The sequence below is a fragment of the Cydia splendana genome, unplaced genomic scaffold, assembly GCF_910591565.1.
Source record: "Cydia splendana unplaced genomic scaffold, ilCydSple1.2 scaffold_42_ctg1, whole genome shotgun sequence".
Classification (NCBI taxonomy): Eukaryota; Metazoa; Arthropoda; class Insecta; order Lepidoptera; family Tortricidae; genus Cydia; species Cydia splendana.
Genome location: NW_026946887.1, coordinates 1200874 through 1220848, shown reverse-complemented (window position 1 = coordinate 1220848; position 19975 = coordinate 1200874). Strand labels below are relative to the sequence as shown.

The following is a 19975-nucleotide window of genomic DNA, read 5'->3' as shown; positions in this document are numbered from 1 at the left end:
GGGGCCATAGACTTATCACACAACGTTGCCTTTATAGTCGTTAATTTTTCTTACTCAAAATAGCAAAAATGCAAACTAATTAAAATTCAGTTACTAACAAAGAAGCAAGAGATACTTTTAATGACTATTATTTACTCGAGAGTTTTAAAACTACCTGCAACTACATTTGAACTACATCATGCCTACTATTTGAAAATTTCTTATAAATATGTAGGTAGTTATGAACTTTCAAGCAATCACCAAAAACTTATATCTGAAACATGTAATCGTCCCAAACTCATGAAATAAAATACTTTTTAATTCTATAACTTACGTTTCATAAAACGTAGAATTCAAAATAAACCTTAAAATCCCATTGTGGGTTAGTGGTACGTTAACACTTCTGATTTGTGATGGTTCTCCTAGTATGGTTACTCTGCTATTAATAATACAAGAATGGAGGTACTTGCATTTACTCTGATCCGACCAATCCTTCACGGTGTAAAGGTGGAGAGAGATGTTGTTGAATAGAAAAGACTGTAATTGCACTGTTTTCTTGCTTTATTATTTATCATAATCTTTAAAGGCTTACATAGTGTGGTACTCGTTGCAGAGCTTGGAAGGAAGAGAGAGGGTGTTGCCATGCGCAGATGGCGAAATAAAATAAGGCCAGTTTTGCACTGCGCTACATGATAATTATGCGTGTTTCACACATAAACTGGGGGGGAGGGGCGCAAATGCCTGTTTGAGAAAAATAATACAAATTTCCTTTTGACATGAACTAAAAATAAAACTATTTTTAAATGCACTACTTGTGCAACAAGAACTAAAATTAAAAATTAACAACTTACATTTACTTAATATAATATCACAATATTTTTTATGTCTCTACTGGCAATACAACTATCTTTGACACAGCACGGGAATGCAATTTTTTATCTGAGGTTTGCACCTCCACAACTCTTACATGGCCATCATTGCCATAAAAAACTTTGCTAATCCTACCTACGGGCCAAGTTAAAGGAGGAGTGTTTGGAACCTGTAGTAGCACCACCATGCCAACCTTTAAGTTAGGTTCTGTTTTTTGCCATTTAGTTCTTTGGTTTAACAATGATAGGTACTCCTTTGACCAAACACTCCAAAAATGCTGCCGTACTTGCTCGCAGCACCTCCAAAACCGGAGCCGATTGCTGGGGACTGCTGCCAAATCAGGTTGTGGAGCAGAAGTTAGCTCAGCACCAATCAAAAAGTGCCCCGGGGTTAAATATGAAAAATCAGAGATGTCATGAGACAGCGGGGTCAACGGCCTAGAGTTCAGTATTGCTTCAATTTCTATGATTATTGTACTAAATTGTTCATATGTAAATATGCGATTTGAAGCAATCCTTTTGAAATGATATTTTGCTGATTTGACAGCAGCCTCCCAGAGACCTCCATGATTTGGGCTATATTTAGGAATGAAATGGAACTGTATGCCTTTCTGTAGTACATAATCATTGACAGCCTTCTGAAAATAATCTTTTTTATGTAAATCATGGAGCTCTTTTAATTTGTTATTTGCACCGTGAAATGTTGAGCCATTATCACAAAATATATTTTGTGGATAACCTCTTCTACCAATAAAACGCTTTAGTGCAGCTATGAAAGTGTCAGTGGTCATGTCGGTGACCACTTCTAGGTGCACAGCCTTGGAAGCAAAGCAAACAAATACGGCTACATACCCTTTACCTATAACACTGCTTCTAAGAGCTGATTGCTTAATTTCAAAAGGTCCACAATAATCAAGGCCTGTATTTTCAAATATTCGAGCTGGAGTGACTCGCTCCTTGGGAAGTGATCCCATCAACTGCTGACTAGCGGTGGCCTTTAATTTACAACATGTTATGCATTTATTGATTACAGATTTTACTTCTCTCACAGAATTTATTATACAATATTTTTGACATAGGCCACCTAGGACAAGCTTTAACCCTGCATGCATGAGCATTAAATGTTCTTGAATAATAATCAATTTAGTGACATGGCAGTGCTTGGGCAATATGATATTATGTTTTTTTGAGAAATCTAAGTGTGTGGCATTGTCCAACCTTCCACCCACACGAAGAAGCCCTGCCGAGTCAATGAAAGGGTTAAGTGATTTTAAATTGGAGGTTATAGCTTTGTCCTTCTCAATACACACAAACTCATTATGAAAGTAGTACATTTGCACACCTTTTATTATTAAAGTCAAAGCGTCTCTAGACTCTTTTACAGAAATTAGATCCGATGACACTGACTTTCCTTTACATTTATTTATAAATCTTAATATATGGACAGTCACTCTAATCATTCTGAAAAGGCTTGAAAATCGTTCAAAAAACGAATCAATCACATTGTCATTTACAGTGGCGCTTAATGCGATGTGCTCATCTGAGCTATCATAATATTCTACACTGCACAGAGGTGGAATTATTTCTGACAAGTGAAAATTGTACTCATTGCCTTCTGTCAAGTAGTCTGGGCCATGATGCCACAGCTTGCAATCAATTATTTCTTGAGGATCTGCGCCTCTAGACAAGATGTCGCTAGGGTTAAGAAGGCCAGGAGTATATTTCCATGACATTGTATCTGTCAGTTTATTTATTTCTTTTACACGGTTGCCTATATAGGCTGGTACCTTGAGTGAAGAGGATTCGAGCCAGGCCAATACTATTTTTGAGTCAGTGAACAAATGAACATCTGATATCTTTAGTAAAGAGGCGACATGATTTACCAATTTTGCCAGTATAAGGGCCCCATTCAACTCAAGCTTGGGAATTGTCAGTTTAGATGCAAGCGGGGATATTCTCGACTTAGAGCAAAGTAAATGTATATAAGGCTTACCATTTACTATGGCCTTAACATAAATACAACAGCCGTAAGCTACAACTGATGCATCACAGTATCCTATAAGCTGTATGCTAGTGGCTTCAGACACATTTATGTACCGCGGTATGGTCACGACAGGCATGTTAACCAAATTATTATAGAATGTCTGCCATATTTTTACTAGTTCAGGTGGCAGGGGAGAGTCCCATTCTAAATCGTATTGCCATATTTGTTGTAAGATAAGTTTTGCCTTGACGGTTAAAGGTCCGACAAAACCCATTGGATCATAGAGTCTGCTGATAGAACTCAGTACATTTCTTTTAGTGGGCACCTCAGGAGAGGTGAGTACACGGCCACTCATTTTGTATGCATCTTCTCGGGCATCATAAGATAGTCCTAAGATCTTAACAATTGATTTATCCTGATCAATATCCTGCTTGGCAAGGCCAATTTTTTCTTGAGGGATATCTTGCAATATTTCTGACTCATTGGAAATCCATTTATGTAATTGAAAGCTACCTTTGCTCATTAGAGAAATAAGTTCACTTTTTAGTTGTAAAGCTCCCTGAAGTGTATCTGAGCCGCCTTGCACATCATCTACATAGCTGTTTTTGATGATAGCTTCACTGGCCAATGGATATTGAGCCTTGTATTTTTTTGCTAGCTCTACAAGACACTTTGTGGCAAGGTAGGCACTGCTTTTTAATCCATAAGTTATTGTTTGTAATTGTAAACACTGTAAAGTGTCATCTGCCCGCCACAAAATGTTTTGTAGGCGTCTATGCTCAGGGTGCATAGATATCATGCGGTACATGTGACGTATGTCACACTGCACCGTGTACTTGTATGTGCGAAAAAGCATCATGATATCAAATAATGAGTTTTGGACTACAGGGCCATTGCATAAATAGTCATTGAGACTGTGGCCTGCCTTAGTTTTGAAACTACCATCAAATACAGCCCGGAGTTTATTTGTAATTTTGTCAGGCCGGAGAATTCCATGATGTGACAGGTAAAATACCGGTTGCTCTGTAGGGTCACAGTCCTTTAGATCAATTACTTTGGCGTGACCTAGATCAAGGTATTCTTGTATGAATTGTTTGTATAAGTTATGAAACTCAGGTTCCTTTGCAAACCTTTTTTGAAGATTATTTAATCTTTGCAAAGCAATTACAAAGGAGTTAGAAGGATCTATTTCGCTAAAATTAACTTTTAATGGGAGAGTAACCTCATAGCGATCCCTGTTCAATGAGGTTGTCTCCAAAAAATCTTCTCACAATATTCCTGCTCTGGCATGCTTTCTGGATATGCTTCAGGGACCTTTTCGGCCTCCCAAAATTGCCTTACACAAGAGTCAAGATCAGGATTAACCATTGTATGCATAGCAACTGTATTAAAATTGTATGATGGACTCACACTTACTCTGCCCGAGACGATGTATCCAAGGCGCGTGTTCAGCAGCACTGGATCCTCAGGGCCTGCCTCAACCTTTCCGTCTTGTATTACTCTGCAGAAGATATCTGCAGCCAGAAGGAGGGAAACTTCGCCTGGAACATTAAATTCATCATCAGCTAAGGTAATAGCGTTGGGCAAAATCAGCTTGGCCAAGTCTATGGCTTGCTGTGGCTGTGCTGAAGTTATTTTGGGTACAATAGCGCAGTCAACATCAATCTTATAATCCTGAACCCTAGAATGGACGGTTAGCTTGATGCTTTTATTAACATTGCTACTATGTTCCATAAGCATGCCAATATTTATTGGATCATTGGATTGCGGTAAGCCTAGTTTACTAGCTAACTCCGCTGTACAAAAACTTGTCTGTGCGCAACAATCTAAAAGTGCCCTAACAATGCGTTTGTTATTGTGTACATCAGAGACTAATACCTTAGCAGTGGGCAATAATACCTTGGTGACCTTCTTAGCACTGGTATGTAAATTGACAGTACCTGATTGACTCTGACTCGGCTCTTCATCAGTTGTTTGCTTAACTTTTTCATGTATCAAAGTATTGTGGGCCCTGGAACTACATTCTGCACATTTAAATGTGTATCTACATTTTTTTGAGTGAGGTCCAAGACATATTTTACATAAATTATGTTTGATGACAATGTCCAACCTATTGTCGATTGGCATGGAATTAAATTTTGGACACTTATAGAGCCTATGCTGCTGACTACACACAACACATTTTTCTGCAGTGATAGTTACTGCAGAAGCTGCCGGGGCAGGCGAGGCTGTCACCGCATGAGCTGTTACTTTAGCTTTGACATACGAGCTTTCACTACCAGCTGGACTCGCCTCCAACACCGCAGCTCTTTTTTCTAAAAAATTAAGTAAGCTACTCACAGTGTGTTGCTCGCTGTTGTCCCTCTCGGAGTGATACAATCTCACGGTGAAGGAATCTAACTTTCTTAACAAGATGCAGGCTAGGATGGCGTCCCATGATGTGACTGGCTGCTCAAGGTTTTGTAGCGCGGTGAGATGTTGCCGGACTTTGGCCACCATGTCTCGCAGCTGTAGAGCAGTGCCTCGGTGCAACGCTGGTATGTCCAGGAGTGTATTGACGTGGCTGCTGATGATTAATGCTGGGTTGTCATACCGTTTCTTGAGTAGTTCTAGTGCAGAGTCATATGATGCTCCAATTATGGGTAAATTGTCGATAAGCTGCAGCGGCTCGCCCTTTAAGTACTTTTTCAGAAAGCACAGCTTCTGGACGACAGGTATTCGCGCGTCGCGATGTACTACAGCCTCAAACATCTCGATAAATGATTTGTAGAGCGCGACGTCCCGCCCGTCGAAGACAGGTATATCAAGCGAAGGCAAGCGCGCTGCTTTTCCAGTGCCCTCTGCTGTCTGTGTATTTTGTTGGGCTGTTTTTTCTATTACATTTAACGCGCACTCTAAAGCGGTCATAATGCTGTAAAATCGATCTTCTGTGTCGTCGTCCAAGTCGTCTTTGTGATTTTCTGGCTCTAATACTGATAATTGCACGCATACGTCTTGATACTTTTGGAAGACGGTGTTCATTGACGCTTTTCTAGTCTTCAAGCTCTCCACAGTAAATAATTGAGGCTCTTGTTGGAGAAACCTCTCCATTCTCGTCATAGAAGCCTTACATTGGCCTCTGGCTGCAATTAATTTTTTGATATCTTCGGCCGCCATTATGGCGTGTGCGCATCGCGCACGCGGACACGAAGTTTACCGGCCCAGCCCGTTGGAGATTAAGTAGAACTGAATATTTTCGGCACCATGTAAAGGTGGAGAGAGATGTTGTTGAATAGAAAAGACTGTAATTGCACTGTTTTCTTGCTTTATTATTTATCATAATCTTTAAAGGCTTACATAGTGTGGTACTCGTTGCAGAGCTTGGAAGGAAGAGAGAGGGTGTTGCCATGCGCAGATGGCGAAATAAAATAAGGCCAGTTTTGCACTGCGCTACATGATAATTATGCGTGTTTCACACACACGGTCTGTCCTCTTTGACCGCCTCGGCCCAAGTGAACGAACTGCCCGAGCCTGTCCAACTGGCTCCGTTCCGTGTCCCCACTACCTACCGTGTTGCCAGTAGTATAATGTTATTTTCCCAACCACCCCTGTATTAATCAGGGTAATGCTAATGTTGCCACATTAAAATTATTAATCAACGCTATCTTTAATGTAAATATAAATAAATCATGACAAACAGTATTAACTTCAAGAAGTCAATTCTGAATTCCCACCTACACCTCATTTCACACCTTTAAAGGATGATTTTTGAGATAACTTATTATGTCCTGTCTCGGGACTCAAAATATATGTGTACCAAATTTAAATTAAAACTGTTCAGCAGTTTAAGCGTGAAGAGGAGTATAAAAGAAAGTATTTTAATAAGTTTATATGTTTTTACTTCGGAATGGTGTCAATGTGATACCTTAACTAAATTTGGTTCTGCGAATTTATACGAAAACGATACCAAACATGGCCTCGTAGCTTTACTGTTGTAGAAGTCAAAATAAAATTGAGAGCCCTAAATTCTTATTACTTGGCCAAACTTGTGTAGAAGGAAAAGGTAAAATAAAAGTCTTCGGCAGGAATATAAGACACAATTTTATTTTTTTTGCGTTACTATTTCAATCATCAAATATAAACATACCTTGATTATATTATTCTAGTGAGATCCTCATAGATAAACAAAAACATTTACTTAAAAAATTACAAGGTCGAAATGTCACGGAATTTGTGAGAGTAATATGTAAAAAATAAAAACTTTTATGACAAAAAAATCTGGACACAATTTAAGAATCACCCAATTGCGTCGAGGAATCATCTGTATTTTTGCTTGTTTCATTACCTCCTCGCTTCTTTTTTGTCCTTTGTATTCTGTAGCAATTTGTTAGATCTGAAAATAAAGATAACTTGCGTCGTCACGGATGTCGATTTATAGGTTTTAGGGAGTGCAGAATTCGAAAACGATGATCATTTTATAATCCAAGATGGCGGCGGCTACGTATTTTGTCATAACAGTCGTCATGAATATCGTTTTATAGGTTTTAGGAAGTGCCGATTTCGAAAATGAGGACCAGTTTGGAATCCAAGATAACTGCCGTGCACTTTGTCATAAAAGTCGTCATGGATATCGTTTTATAGGTTTAAGGGAGTGCAGAATTCGAAAATGATGACCATTTTGGATTCCAAGATGTCTGCCGTGCACTTTGTCATATGACCCGTCATGGATGTTGATTTATAGGTGTTAGGAAGAGTAGAATTCGAAAATGTTGACCATGACCAACGTGCACGGCAGACATCTTAGATTCTAAAACGGTCATAATTTTCGAATTCTCCACTCCCTAATTAATACCTATAAATCGAGATCCATGACGACTTTTATGACAAAGTGTACGGTAGACATCTTGGTTTCCAAAATGGTCATCATTTTCGAATTCTGCACACCCTAAAACCTATACATATAGTAGTTCGCCACGAACTGTGAACTCACGGTTCGCCAAACAGATCAATTGAATGCAGTGCTACTTAGTCTGAGATGGGCATTTCGTAATTAATTCCTGATTCCACGATTACTTGAAATTACTTTGTAATCTGATTACCGATTCCTAGATTACTTTGTAATCTAACAATACCGAATTACTAAGTACAATTCCATTTGAGGAATCAGGAATCAATTTTTCGAATACCACAATTACTAGTAATAGAAATCAATGTCGATTCTTCATTAGGTACAGGAATATATATTACTTGATTCCTTTCAGATTACATTTCGTACTACTACATAAGTACTATCAAAAGTACATTTCGATAGTAGATATAGATGTTGTTGACTTACTAGGATGCATCTACCGATACCTTATTTGAAACAGGTGTGCAGATTTCGAAATTGATGACCATGACCAATAAAACGACATCCATGACGACTTTTAACATAGTGCATGGCGGCCATCTTGGATTCCAAAATAGTTATTATTTTCGAAATCTGCGCTCCCTAAAACCTATAAAACGACAGCCATGACGACTTTTATGACATACTGCATGGCCGCCATTTTGGATTCCAAAATGGTCATCATTTTCGAAATCTGCGCCCCATAAAACCTATAAAATGACATCCATGACGACTTTTATGACATAGTGCATGGCCGCCATCTTGGAATCCAAAATAGTCATCATTTTCGAAATCTGCGCCCCCTAAAACCTATAAAACGATATCCAGGACGACTTTTATGACATAGTGCATTGCCGCCATTTTGAAATTGAAAATGTTATCATTTTCGAAATCTGCGCCCCCCAAAACTTATAAAACGACACCCATGACGACTTTTATGACATAGTGCATGGCCGCCATTTTGGATTCCAAAATGGTCATCATTTTCGAAAGCGGGGCCGCCTAAAACCTATAAAACGACATCCATGACGACTTTTAGGACATAGTGCATAACCGCCATCTTGGAATCCAAAATGGTCATCATTTCCGAAATCTGCGCCCCCTAAAACCTGTAAAACGACACCCATGACGACTTTTATTACATAGTGCATGGCCGCCATCTTGGAATCCAAAATGGTCATCATTTTCGAAATCTGCGCCCCCTAAAACCTATAAAACGACACCCATGACGACTTTAATGACAAAGTGCATGGCCGCCATTTTGGAATCCAAAATGGTCATCATTTTCTAAATCTGCGCCCCCCAAAACCTATAAAACGACACCCATGACGACGTTTATGACATAGTGCATGGCCGCCATTTTGGATGTCAAAATGGTCATCATTTTCTAAACCGGGGCCCCCTAAAACCTATAAAACGACATCCATGACGACTTGACATAGTGCATGGCCGCCATCTGGGAATCTAAAATGGTCATCATTTTCGAAATCTGCGCCCCCTAAAACCTATAAAACGACACCCATGACGACTTTAATGATACAGTGCATGGCCGCCATTTTGGAATCCAAAATGGTCATCATTTTCTAAATCTGCGACCCCCAAAACCTATAAAACGACACCCATGACGACGTTTATGACATAGTGCATGGCCGCCATTTTGGATGTCAAAATGGTCATCATTTTCTAAGCCGGTGCCCCCTAAAACCTATAAAACGACATCCATGACGACTTTTAGACATAGTGCATGGCCTCCATCTTGGAATCTAAAATAGTCATCATTTTCGAAATCTGCGCCCCCTAAAACCTATAAAACGACACCCATGACGACTTTAATGATACAGTGCATGGCCACCATTTTGGAATCCAAAATGGTCATCATTTTCTAAATCTGCGACCCCCAAAACCTATAAAACGACACCCATGACGACGTTTATGACATAGTGCATGGCCGCCATTTTGGATGTCAAAATGGTCATCATTTTCTAAACCGGTGCCCCCTAAAACCTATAAAACGACATCCATGACGACTTTTAGACATAGTGCATGGCCGCCATCTTGGAATCTAAAATAGTCATCATTTTCGAAATCTGCGCCCCCTAAAACCTATAAAACGACACCCATGACGACTTTTATGATATAGTGCATGGCCGCCATTTTGGAATCCAAAATGGTTATCATTTTCTAAATCTGCGCCCCCCAAAACCTATAAAACGACACCCATGACGACTTTTATGACATAGTGCATGGCCGCCATTTTGGATTTCAAAATGGTCATCATTTTCTAAATCGGGGCCCCCTAAAACCTATAAAACGACATCCATGACGACTTTTATGACATAGTGCATAGCCGCCATCTCGGAATCCAAAATGGCCATCATTTTCGAAATCTGCGCCCCCTAAAACCTATAAAACGACACCCATGACGACTTTTATGGCATAGTGCATGGCCGCCATTTTGGATTCCAAAATGGTCATCATTTTCAAAATTGGGGCCCCCTAAAACGTATAAAACGACATCCATGACGACTTTTATGACACAGTGCATGGCCGCCATTTCGGATTCCAAAATGGTCATTATTTTCGAAATCGGCACTCCCTAAAACCTATATATCGACACCCATCTCGACTTTTATGACAAAGTGTTTTGCTACCGTCTGCATGCAAGACATTTCTATTATTTTTACGTACAAAAATGGCCCCCTGTCAACTTTCAATCGAGATTTAATCGATAATTTATTCGATTAATATTCAGATTAATTCAATTTCAATCTATGTTAGGTCGACTAAACTAATCGCGATTAAAATTTTAGAATTAACTTTTTTTATTCCATTAATTAGTCGAATAAACAGTTAATCGATTAATGCCCATCTCTGACCACGGCATTTTTACACTTTGAGAATATCTGAAAAAAAAAACAACACAAGGAGCCATTTTGCAAATCCAGTAACATACCAGTAACTTTGTTATTACTTTTGACAGCGCGTGTCATGTGTCAACACAGAGTCGACACAAAGTCGAAACATTGCGACTACTTTGTGACTGCAATATTTCTCAGCCTTAAACCATATTTATACATCATAATTAACAAGTTTCGTAGTATGTAAAGCATTATTTCTGTTATTTAAGTATAGTATACGCATCGAAGTACTAAAAATGCTTCAAATAATATAGTTATGAAACAGGCACTGAGAAGTAAACAATTTCATTTCCGGCTAAACTAAAACAATGTGGTGGCGCGTTGATTATATTACACTTAGTTTATCAAATCACTCGAGCAGTTTAATTCCCCATAATAATTTAAGTCCTATTGTAATATAAATGCAAATAATATATAATTACGTCTTGTAATCCGTTTTAGAGATGGCGTATTAATGTCACTTATTTTTATTTAAGTATTTTTCCATCTGACAGTTTCCATTTGACAGGAACAAAATGAACGAATGAACGAATGATTTTGGCATAAAGTAGTCGCAAACTCGAAACAATGTGTGCACACGGCGACCACACTTTATGTCACTTTGTGTCATGTGTCGACCCTTCCCCATTTCTGGTAACTGTGTCGACACGGCGACGACTCTGCGACTGGAATTGTGACCGAAACAGACGGTGTCGACACAAGATGTGTCAACACCGCGTCATAACGGCGACTGGTATATTTAACGTGCTCATTATGGCGCCTGAGCTACGATCTGGACTGTGTCAGAGTCCCAGAAAAGTTGTTCGATAACGTCATGTCCCCAGAACGAAAACGACATTGGAAATGCCCAGAATGTCGATCTAAGGAGCCTAAGGGAAATAATACCAATACTCCGGTTCGTTTGCAACTACAACACACCATGTCCTCTCCAACACACTCAAATGAACCTACTATAGTAGATAACTCAAACATCACTATAAGGAAAAGACCGGTCTCCCAAAATAAAACTGAAATTCTAAGTGATGATGACTCGACGATCTCCCCCCAGGGACATACATTTCAACATGAACCCCTACAAAGTTCCCGATACTCAGACATAGTGACTCCCTCTAGCGGAGTTAACCAAAGCGATGCCCAAATATCACTTACACAATTTAGACTCATGTTGGAAGAGAATAATAAACACCTTGTATCCACAATACAGAAATCTATACAACCACAAATAAAAAATGCCATATCTGAAATACTTAAACTCTAATATTGAATTGAATTTTAAAAAGATATTTACAGAACAGACACAACTCAAACAAAATATAATTGACATAAATTCAAAAATTGAAACACTGAATCTGAAATGTTGTGCGCTAGAAACTGAAAACGAAACCCTACGAACACAGATTCAAGAGCTCAACAAAAAAACAAATAATAAGAAAACTATGAACTTATCTGAAAATGTGCTGGTCTTACATGGCCTACCCAGTAAAAGGGTGAAAAAATATATATTGGAAAACAGTGAATCCTTTAAGGAAGCAGGTCTTAGCGTAACAGAATTCCTTAGTCCAGGGGACCTGAAACAAAAACAGGAATTACGACGTATCCTACAAAAAGCAAGAAAAGAAGGCTGTCACGCAATTATTCGAAATGACCGCCTATTTATAAATGGAAAACCTTAAATTCAAGAAACTGAAAGCACCCCAACTACTGACACGAAACGACCTACCCAGGATACCGAAAATCTCTCAAAAGAACACAAGATAGACGAAATACCAAAATTGTCTGTGCCGCATACAGTATCCGCTTACCCATCGGCTTCTCTTGCGGCTACGAGAACACGGTCTCCAAATGAAGACGCTGAAAGGAACACATTTTTTCGAGACTAACTTCTGTATTCTATACCAAAACATGCAAAGTGTGTGGAATAAAATCCATATATTACAGACATTTACAGAAGATTATCCACAAACCTACGTCATATGTATTTCTGAGTCATGGTTAAACATAATAAAAAAAGACTTAGTAAAAATAACTAACTATAACGTATGCTCATCCTTTTGCCGTGAACATCATGAGGGAGGCGGTGTATGTATAATGGTAAAGAATGGTATTGAACATTATGAGAGGCCCGATATTACAGCAATATCTATAGAAACAATTTTTGAGGTGTGTGCAGTAGAATTACCAAAACACAACCTGCTAATAATAAATATCTACTGGCCAAACAGCAAACGGGAAACAGAAATCTTCTACACATGCCTAAATCAATTATTGAGCATAATTGCTCGTAAAGACAAGAAAAAACGTGTTATAATCGGAGGTGATCTAAATATAAATTTTCTTTCAGATAACAAAGAAAAACATAGAATATGTAACTTGATGCTCTCACATAATTTTCACCAAAAAGTTCAGAAAGCCACTAGGGTAACACTTTCTAGCTCTACTTGCATAGATTTATTGTTTACAAACTTTAAAACTACGGACTGGAAATTGAGTGTAAACGAATTAGGATTCTCAGATCACAAGGGTATTCTATTTAGTACACCCACTATTTCAATAAATACACAGCCCTGGGTTATAAGGAAAAGATTATTCAGTGATAAAAATATAAATAATTTTAAAAGCGAACTCCAAAAAATAAAATGGGATACTGTACTGTAAACGATAACTATTATTCATTCGAAAACACTTTGAAAAATATTCTTAATAAATGCATTCCAAAAATTAACATAACATTAAAACCAAATAAATCCTATTTGACACCGGGGATAAAACGTCTTGCCGCAATAAAAGGCTATTAAAAATAATAGTACAACAGTCTGAAAATAATATTATAAAAAATCATTACAAATTATATAGCAAAATATTAAAAAAAGCAATTCATACATCTAAAAAACTACACAATAAGAGTCAGTTCCGAAACTCCCAGAATAAAACCAAAGCTATGTGGCACATAATAAATAATGAGACAAATAAAAACACATCTAAAAATAAAGTAAATTTTAAAATCAAAACACCTCAACAAGGCACAATAAACGATCCCAAAAAAATAGCCAACATCTTTAATGATTTTTTCTCCTCCACTGGAAATAATAACCCCACCCCTTTAAACAGACTACCTCTAATAAATTCAATAAGCAACTCGTTTTTCCTTCGGCCTACTCAACCTAAAGAAGTATTTACAATTCTAAAAAACCTTAAAAATAAATCGTCTTTTGGCATAGATGAAATCCCCCCAGCTTTATTAAAATCTTGCGCAGAATCTCTATGCAGTCCCTACTCCCTACTAATAAATCAATCTTTTTCACAAGGCATCTTTCCTGATGCATTGAAAATCTCATTAATAAAACCCATTCACAAAAAGGGAAATACCGCAGACATAAATAACTACCGTCCAATCTCTCTACTACCCACGTCATCTAAAATTTTTGAAACCGCGATGGTAAAGCGCCTTTATAGTTTCTGTGAAAAATTCAAAATTTTTAGTGAAAATCAAAATGGCTTCAGAAAAAATCACTCAACTACCTTAGCAATCTATAAGTATGCCCTAGAGATATTTAATGTTATAAACGACAAAAAATATGCTGTGGGGCTCTTACTCGACATGAGTAAGGCCTATGATAGAGTCCGATATGAAATCTTTCTAGACAAACTATATAACATAGTGTTAGAGGTATTGCACTGGAGTGGTTTAAGTCATATTTGACCAATCGCTCCCAATATGTTGAAATAGAGCACATCAGATCTGAGAGAGTCCCCCTGAAGGGCTCTATCCCTCAAGGTAGCGTCATAGGCTGTATTCTATTTATCATTTACATAAATGATCTTCCTAAAATATTAGACGAACATAGCACGCTTTTCGCAGATGACATATCTATAATGTTCCCATGCGATACTACCGTAGAAGTTCAGAATAAATTACAGTCAACGCTAAATAAAATTACAAATTGGTTGCAATCCCATAACCTACAGCTCAACATTAAGAAAACAAAAATTATCCAATTTAAACCACATCAAAAATCATCCTAGGAAATAGACTTTAAATATAATAATTCAAAATTAGATAACGTGAGTTCTGCCACCCTATTAGGAATAGAATTAGACTCAAATATGAGCTGGAAAGACCATATTCTAAAATTGTCAAAAAAATTATCATCTTTTATATATGCCCTTGAGCATCTAGAGCGAGCTACAGACCTACAGACATCCCTTGCAGCATATTACGCATATGCCTATTCGCGAATATCATATGGCCTGGTCCTTTGGGGAAATAACTGCGATATTGATAAAATATTTATTCTGCAAAAAAAATGCATCAGAATTCTAGTAAACATAGATCAAATGGAGTCGTGTAAACCCTATTTTATCAAACATGAAATACTGACCGTTGCATCTATGTACATATTTGAATCATGTAAATTTGTTAGGAAACACTTAAACTTATATTCACTCAAAGATACAACTCAAATTAAAAGAAATAATCGTAATGTTAATCAACTAAAAGTGCCTTTTTCGAAATTAAAACTTGTCACATGTAGCCCCCATTATATGACTATAAAAATCTATAATCACCTTCCAAACTCTATCAGAGATCTGGAAAATGAAAGTCAATTTAAAAAACAGCTGAAACTGTTTCTAATTAGTGGATGTTTTTATAATATTAAAGAATTTATTGACCAAGTCAGTAAATGAAAATATTACCGTGCTTTGTTTATGTAAGGAAATAATGTAATATCGCTATCAAATGATCAATGTATGTATAATATTAATTTAATGAAATGTGTATAATAATTGTAATCAAATGAACTTGTAGCCCTCTTATATTGCCGTGCCCTTGCAGGGTGTCACAACTGTCACATGTATACCTTTATTTATGTTCCATTCCATCCATGTCTGTAATGTGATATGCAATAAAGTATTCTATTCTATTCTATAATTCAATGTTCCACACAATAATTATTGTTCAGAATAAAGAAAATAAAGTATGTAGGCGTATTTTTTTATTTTCCGGGATCCGGTCTGGATCCGGTAGCTCCTAAAATAAGCCGGATCCGGCCGGATTACCGGGTCCGCCGAACCGGATCGCAATCGCTACATACATGATTGAACGAAAGATTGGTCTTAAAATCACCATTAAACGGTTCTGTCTTTATTTTATTGACTTACATGTGTCTGCAATTAAAATCACAATTTCAAAAGGCTGCTATTTAACTGATCACCAGATTTAGTAAAATTTAATACCAAAAAAAAAAATTTTACCACCCTAAAATAATGAATGATCACCAAAATTATAACACCATTTTAATGTGAAATGATTACCAATTTTAATACATATTACTATCCTTTTAAAGGAAATGACACCAAACTAATCATTATTAACCCAAAAATTGTAAATGGTTACCAAATTTCAAACCCCATTTTAAGTATTCGGTGATCACTACCGGTCTTTACCCTGTTGATCACACATAAATAATAAACATAAAATTTCCTACAAGAAACATGTAGAACACTTTTCGCTAGGATCAATATTTAAAAAGACAAAGCAGCCGGTAAGTTAATTACAATCAATTTTAAAGTCCCTTTTTAGTTTTTTGTAAATAACTCGTAAACGGTGTCCCATAGCAAAATAGGTTTTATGAATAAATAATCTACATCAAAATTTCCTGCAAAAAACATCTGAACACTTTTCTCTAGGATCAATATTTAAAACGATATCAAAGGAAGAAAGTTCATTACAATCAATTCACATGTCACTTTTTTTAGTTTTTAGGGTCCCGTACCTCAAAAGGAAAAAACGGAACCCTTATAGGATCACTCGTGCGACTGTCTGTCTGTCTGTCCGTCTGTCACAGCCCATTTTCTTCAAAAGTACTGGACCAATTAAGTTGAAATTTGGTACACACATGTAAATTCGTGACCCAAAGACGGACATCTTACGTAAACAAATGAATTTTAAACATGGAGGCCACTTTTTAGCCAAGGGGTTACGTTTACGTTAAGTTAACATTAAATTAAGAACCTATTTTGCTATGGGCCACCGTTTACGAGTCATTTACGAAAAACTTAAAATAGGGACCTGGAAATTGATTATAATTAACTTACCCCCTTTAATACCTCATTAAATATTGATCGTAGCGAAAAAGTGTACAAAACCTTTTTTGTGGACAATTTTATGTTCAATATTTACGTATAATATTTTTTACAACTGCCCCCGTTGCAACCGTTTACGAGTTATTTACGAAAAAAAAGCGACCTGTGAACTGAATGTGATTAACTTTCTTCCTTTAATATCGTTTTAAATATGGATCCTAGAGAAAAGTGTTCAGATGTTTTTTGCAGAAAATTTTATGGAGATTATTTATTCATAAAAACCTATTGTGCTATGGGACACCGTTTACGAGTTATTTACAAAAAACTAAAAAGGGACTTTAAAATTGATTATAATTGACTTACCGGATGCTTTGTCTTTTTAAATATTGATCCTAGCGAAAAGTGTTCTACATGTTTCTTGTAGGAAATTTTATGTTTATTATTTGTGTAAAATTTGTTTTTGCTATGAGTCATACTTTTCAAATTATTAACGAAAAAATAAAAACAAGGAACTTTAGAATTTATTATAATTAACTTTCCCTCTTTATTATCTTTTTAAATATTGATCCCTGCTAAAAATGTACTAAATCTTTTTTTATTGAAAATGTTGTGTCGATTATTAACGTTTAACATTTTTTTTTATATTGGCCACCGTTTACGAGTTATTTACGAAAAACTAAAAAAAGAGACCTTCAAAAATTGATTATAATTAACTTTCCCGCCTTAATATCTCTTTGAATATTGATCCTAGCGAACAATTGTACGGAATCTTTCTTGTAGGCAATTTTATGCAGGTTACTTATGTTTAAGAAAATTTTTGCTATGCGCCACCGTTTAAGAGTTATTTACGAAAAACTAAAAAAAAGGGACCTTTAATATCAACTATCTCACTTCCAGTCAAGAATTCGATCAATCAACCGGCAATTTCGGATTCAGCGGGGTCTAATTAGGTTAAAAAACCCGGTTGCCCGGTTAATATGTTTTGCCAGTCGAAATCGATTTTTACAAAAACATGATCAGTCAAGTATACACTCATATTGTATACATATAATTAATAATTATTTAGGTACACTCACCGACCTCACCGTCTTACCTACCATTTTTAGGGTTCCCTACCCAAAGGGTAAAACGGAACCCTATTAGTAAGACTCCGCTGTCCGTCCGTTCGTCCGTCCGTCTGTCAGCAGGCTGTATCTCACGAACCGTGATAGCTAGACAGTTGAAATTTTCACAGATGATGTATTTCTGTTGCCGCTATAACAACAAATACTAAAAAGTACGGAACCCTCGGTGGGCTCAGTGGGCGAGTCCGACTCGCGCTTGTCCGGTTTTTAATTTCATTAAGTACTCATCAAAATTCGAATTTACTAATAAATCTTTTTCAATATTAATTGCCGAACTAAAAATCCCGGAACTGACGATTCAGAATACCGATGTCGTCAGAATAAGGACGTAGACGTGCTGCGCGGGGCGCCCGCCTGCCCGTTCTACCACTCGTCTGCTTCACCCCCTTGAAAACGTAAAACTCGAGTATAAGAGCGCCTTAAATATTCTATACACTTTTTCGCTAGGATCAATCTTCTTCTCCTTCAACCTAGCGTTTTAGCTAAGCGTCCGGTCTTCAGCATCCTCTGGTGTGAGTAGATTTTAAGTAGATTACTTATGTATCAGAACATTTTTTGGTACAGGCCACCGTTTACGAGTTATTTACAAAAAATATTAACAATTGATCATATTTAACTTTTTACCTTAAATATTTTTTTAAATACTGATCCTAGCGAAAAAGTGTATAGAATATTTAATGTAGACAATTTTACGCAGATTACTTATGTATCAGAACATTTTTGCTACAGGTCACCGTTTACGAGTTATTTATAAAAAACTACAAAGGGACCTTTAAACCCGATGACTGATAAGTTCATCAGCGTCACATAACATAAATTGACCTCCGCATTGGATAGACAGCAACATTGAATGTTCCAGTAATCAAAGAAACTTAATTGCTAAATTGGAAATCAAAATAACTAAACTGGGCCAGAATCCCCAATTTTAAACTACTACGTTTTGTGCTCATCGATGTTAGTGTCGTAAGCGCCATCGACAATAAGGTCCCTTTTCATAGATAATACTATTTGTAGCCGATTTGTAACATCTATAATTGTCACAAAAAATTACATAACATTTTCATTTTTTGTACAATTTTTTTTTTTTTGTATGGAAAGGTATACGTCACATTCTAAATTCAAATTCGAAAAGATTGCGTTCACAATATACTTTATTCGTTGATTAGCCTACTTACAATTAGCTTTGCTTGTATGAAGAGAAAGTATTATGGGATGTTACAAATTCGAGTTTTTCACACTGTTAATCCAGATTTTAAGTTTTGAAAAAAATATAAGTATGTTAAACATTATTAAATTCTACATGAAATATCTATGTAAAGGTCATTGGGCGTTTTGTTCGGATATATGACCCACAGCGTACACAAACGAAATAGGGCTAGGTATGTAGGTAAATGTATCTGCTACACAGTGGTATGAGTCGCATTCTTGCAAGCCATGGGAGAATTGAGAAAAAAATAAAAATCATTTCTTATCATTATAGCATTTTTGCAATGAATTAAGTCAGAACTATTGGAATTATTTCAGAAATACTTTGAATAGCTGCTGTTATATTGCGCTGCTGTTGTTATATTGTTTAACATCAAGAGGAATGTTATATTGTTTAATACCAAAGGGAAAAAAAAATAAAATCCAGTTCTAAAAAAACAATATTTTTATTCTGCTTGATCAAAATCAATTGTTAATTCGTCTAAAACGGCAGCAGGCGCGAAATAAAGGGGGAATCACCATTCACCACACCGCTGGGGGCTGGGATACTCTTCGAGCCCCGCTCCGAGGCGGAGTACCGCAGGGGTCTCCCCTCCTTCACACCGATTAAAGATATCAAGAAAACCCTGGAGAAGCTGGGCCACACGCCAAACGGATAGACGCAAGACGGGGCCGCCCGGGCTGCACATGGGCATCTACGGGATGTCGGAGCTTCTCCACATGAGGGAGTGTCAAGGTGGAGGCATGGCGCGGAAAGAAGGGGCACGCGCAATGTCACTGCTGCTAGGGCTTCCGGCACTCATCACATGGATGTCACAGACAGCTCGCCTGCGTTCGCTGCGCCGAACCACACTGGGCCAGCCAATGCACGCCCCCTCTAGACCAGAAGGCCACCTGCAAAAACTGCAGAGGAGACCACCCCGGCAACAGCCGCAATTGACAAC

The 19975-nt window shown here is 37.2% G+C and overlaps 1 protein-coding gene across 1 annotated transcript; it reads right to left on the bottom strand.

Annotated features, from left to right (window-relative positions):
* Positions 1-617: 617 nt before the first annotated feature.
* LOC134805568 (uncharacterized) lies at positions 618-6027 on the bottom strand. The gene is made up of 2 exons (XM_063778843.1): positions 5173-6027; positions 618-4373 (listed from the first exon to the last, which is right to left on the bottom strand). Exons 1-2 carry the CDS (start codon positions 5986-5988, stop codon positions 4329-4331), a joined length of 861 nt encoding a protein of 286 aa, XP_063634913.1. The 5' UTR covers positions 5989-6027; the 3' UTR covers positions 618-4328.
* Positions 6028-19975: the final 13948 nt, after the last annotated feature.

Bases quoted from the DNA above. Each gene is read 5' to 3' on its own strand.
- LOC134805568 (XM_063778843.1), bottom strand. From the start codon at position 5,988: ATGGCGGCCGAAGATATCAAAAAATTAATTGCAGCCAGAGGCCAATGT. The intron at 4,374-5,172 runs GTGAGTAGCTTA...TTAATGTTCCAG, and splicing joins ACAACAGCGAGCAACACACT to GCGAAGTTTCCCTCCTTCTG.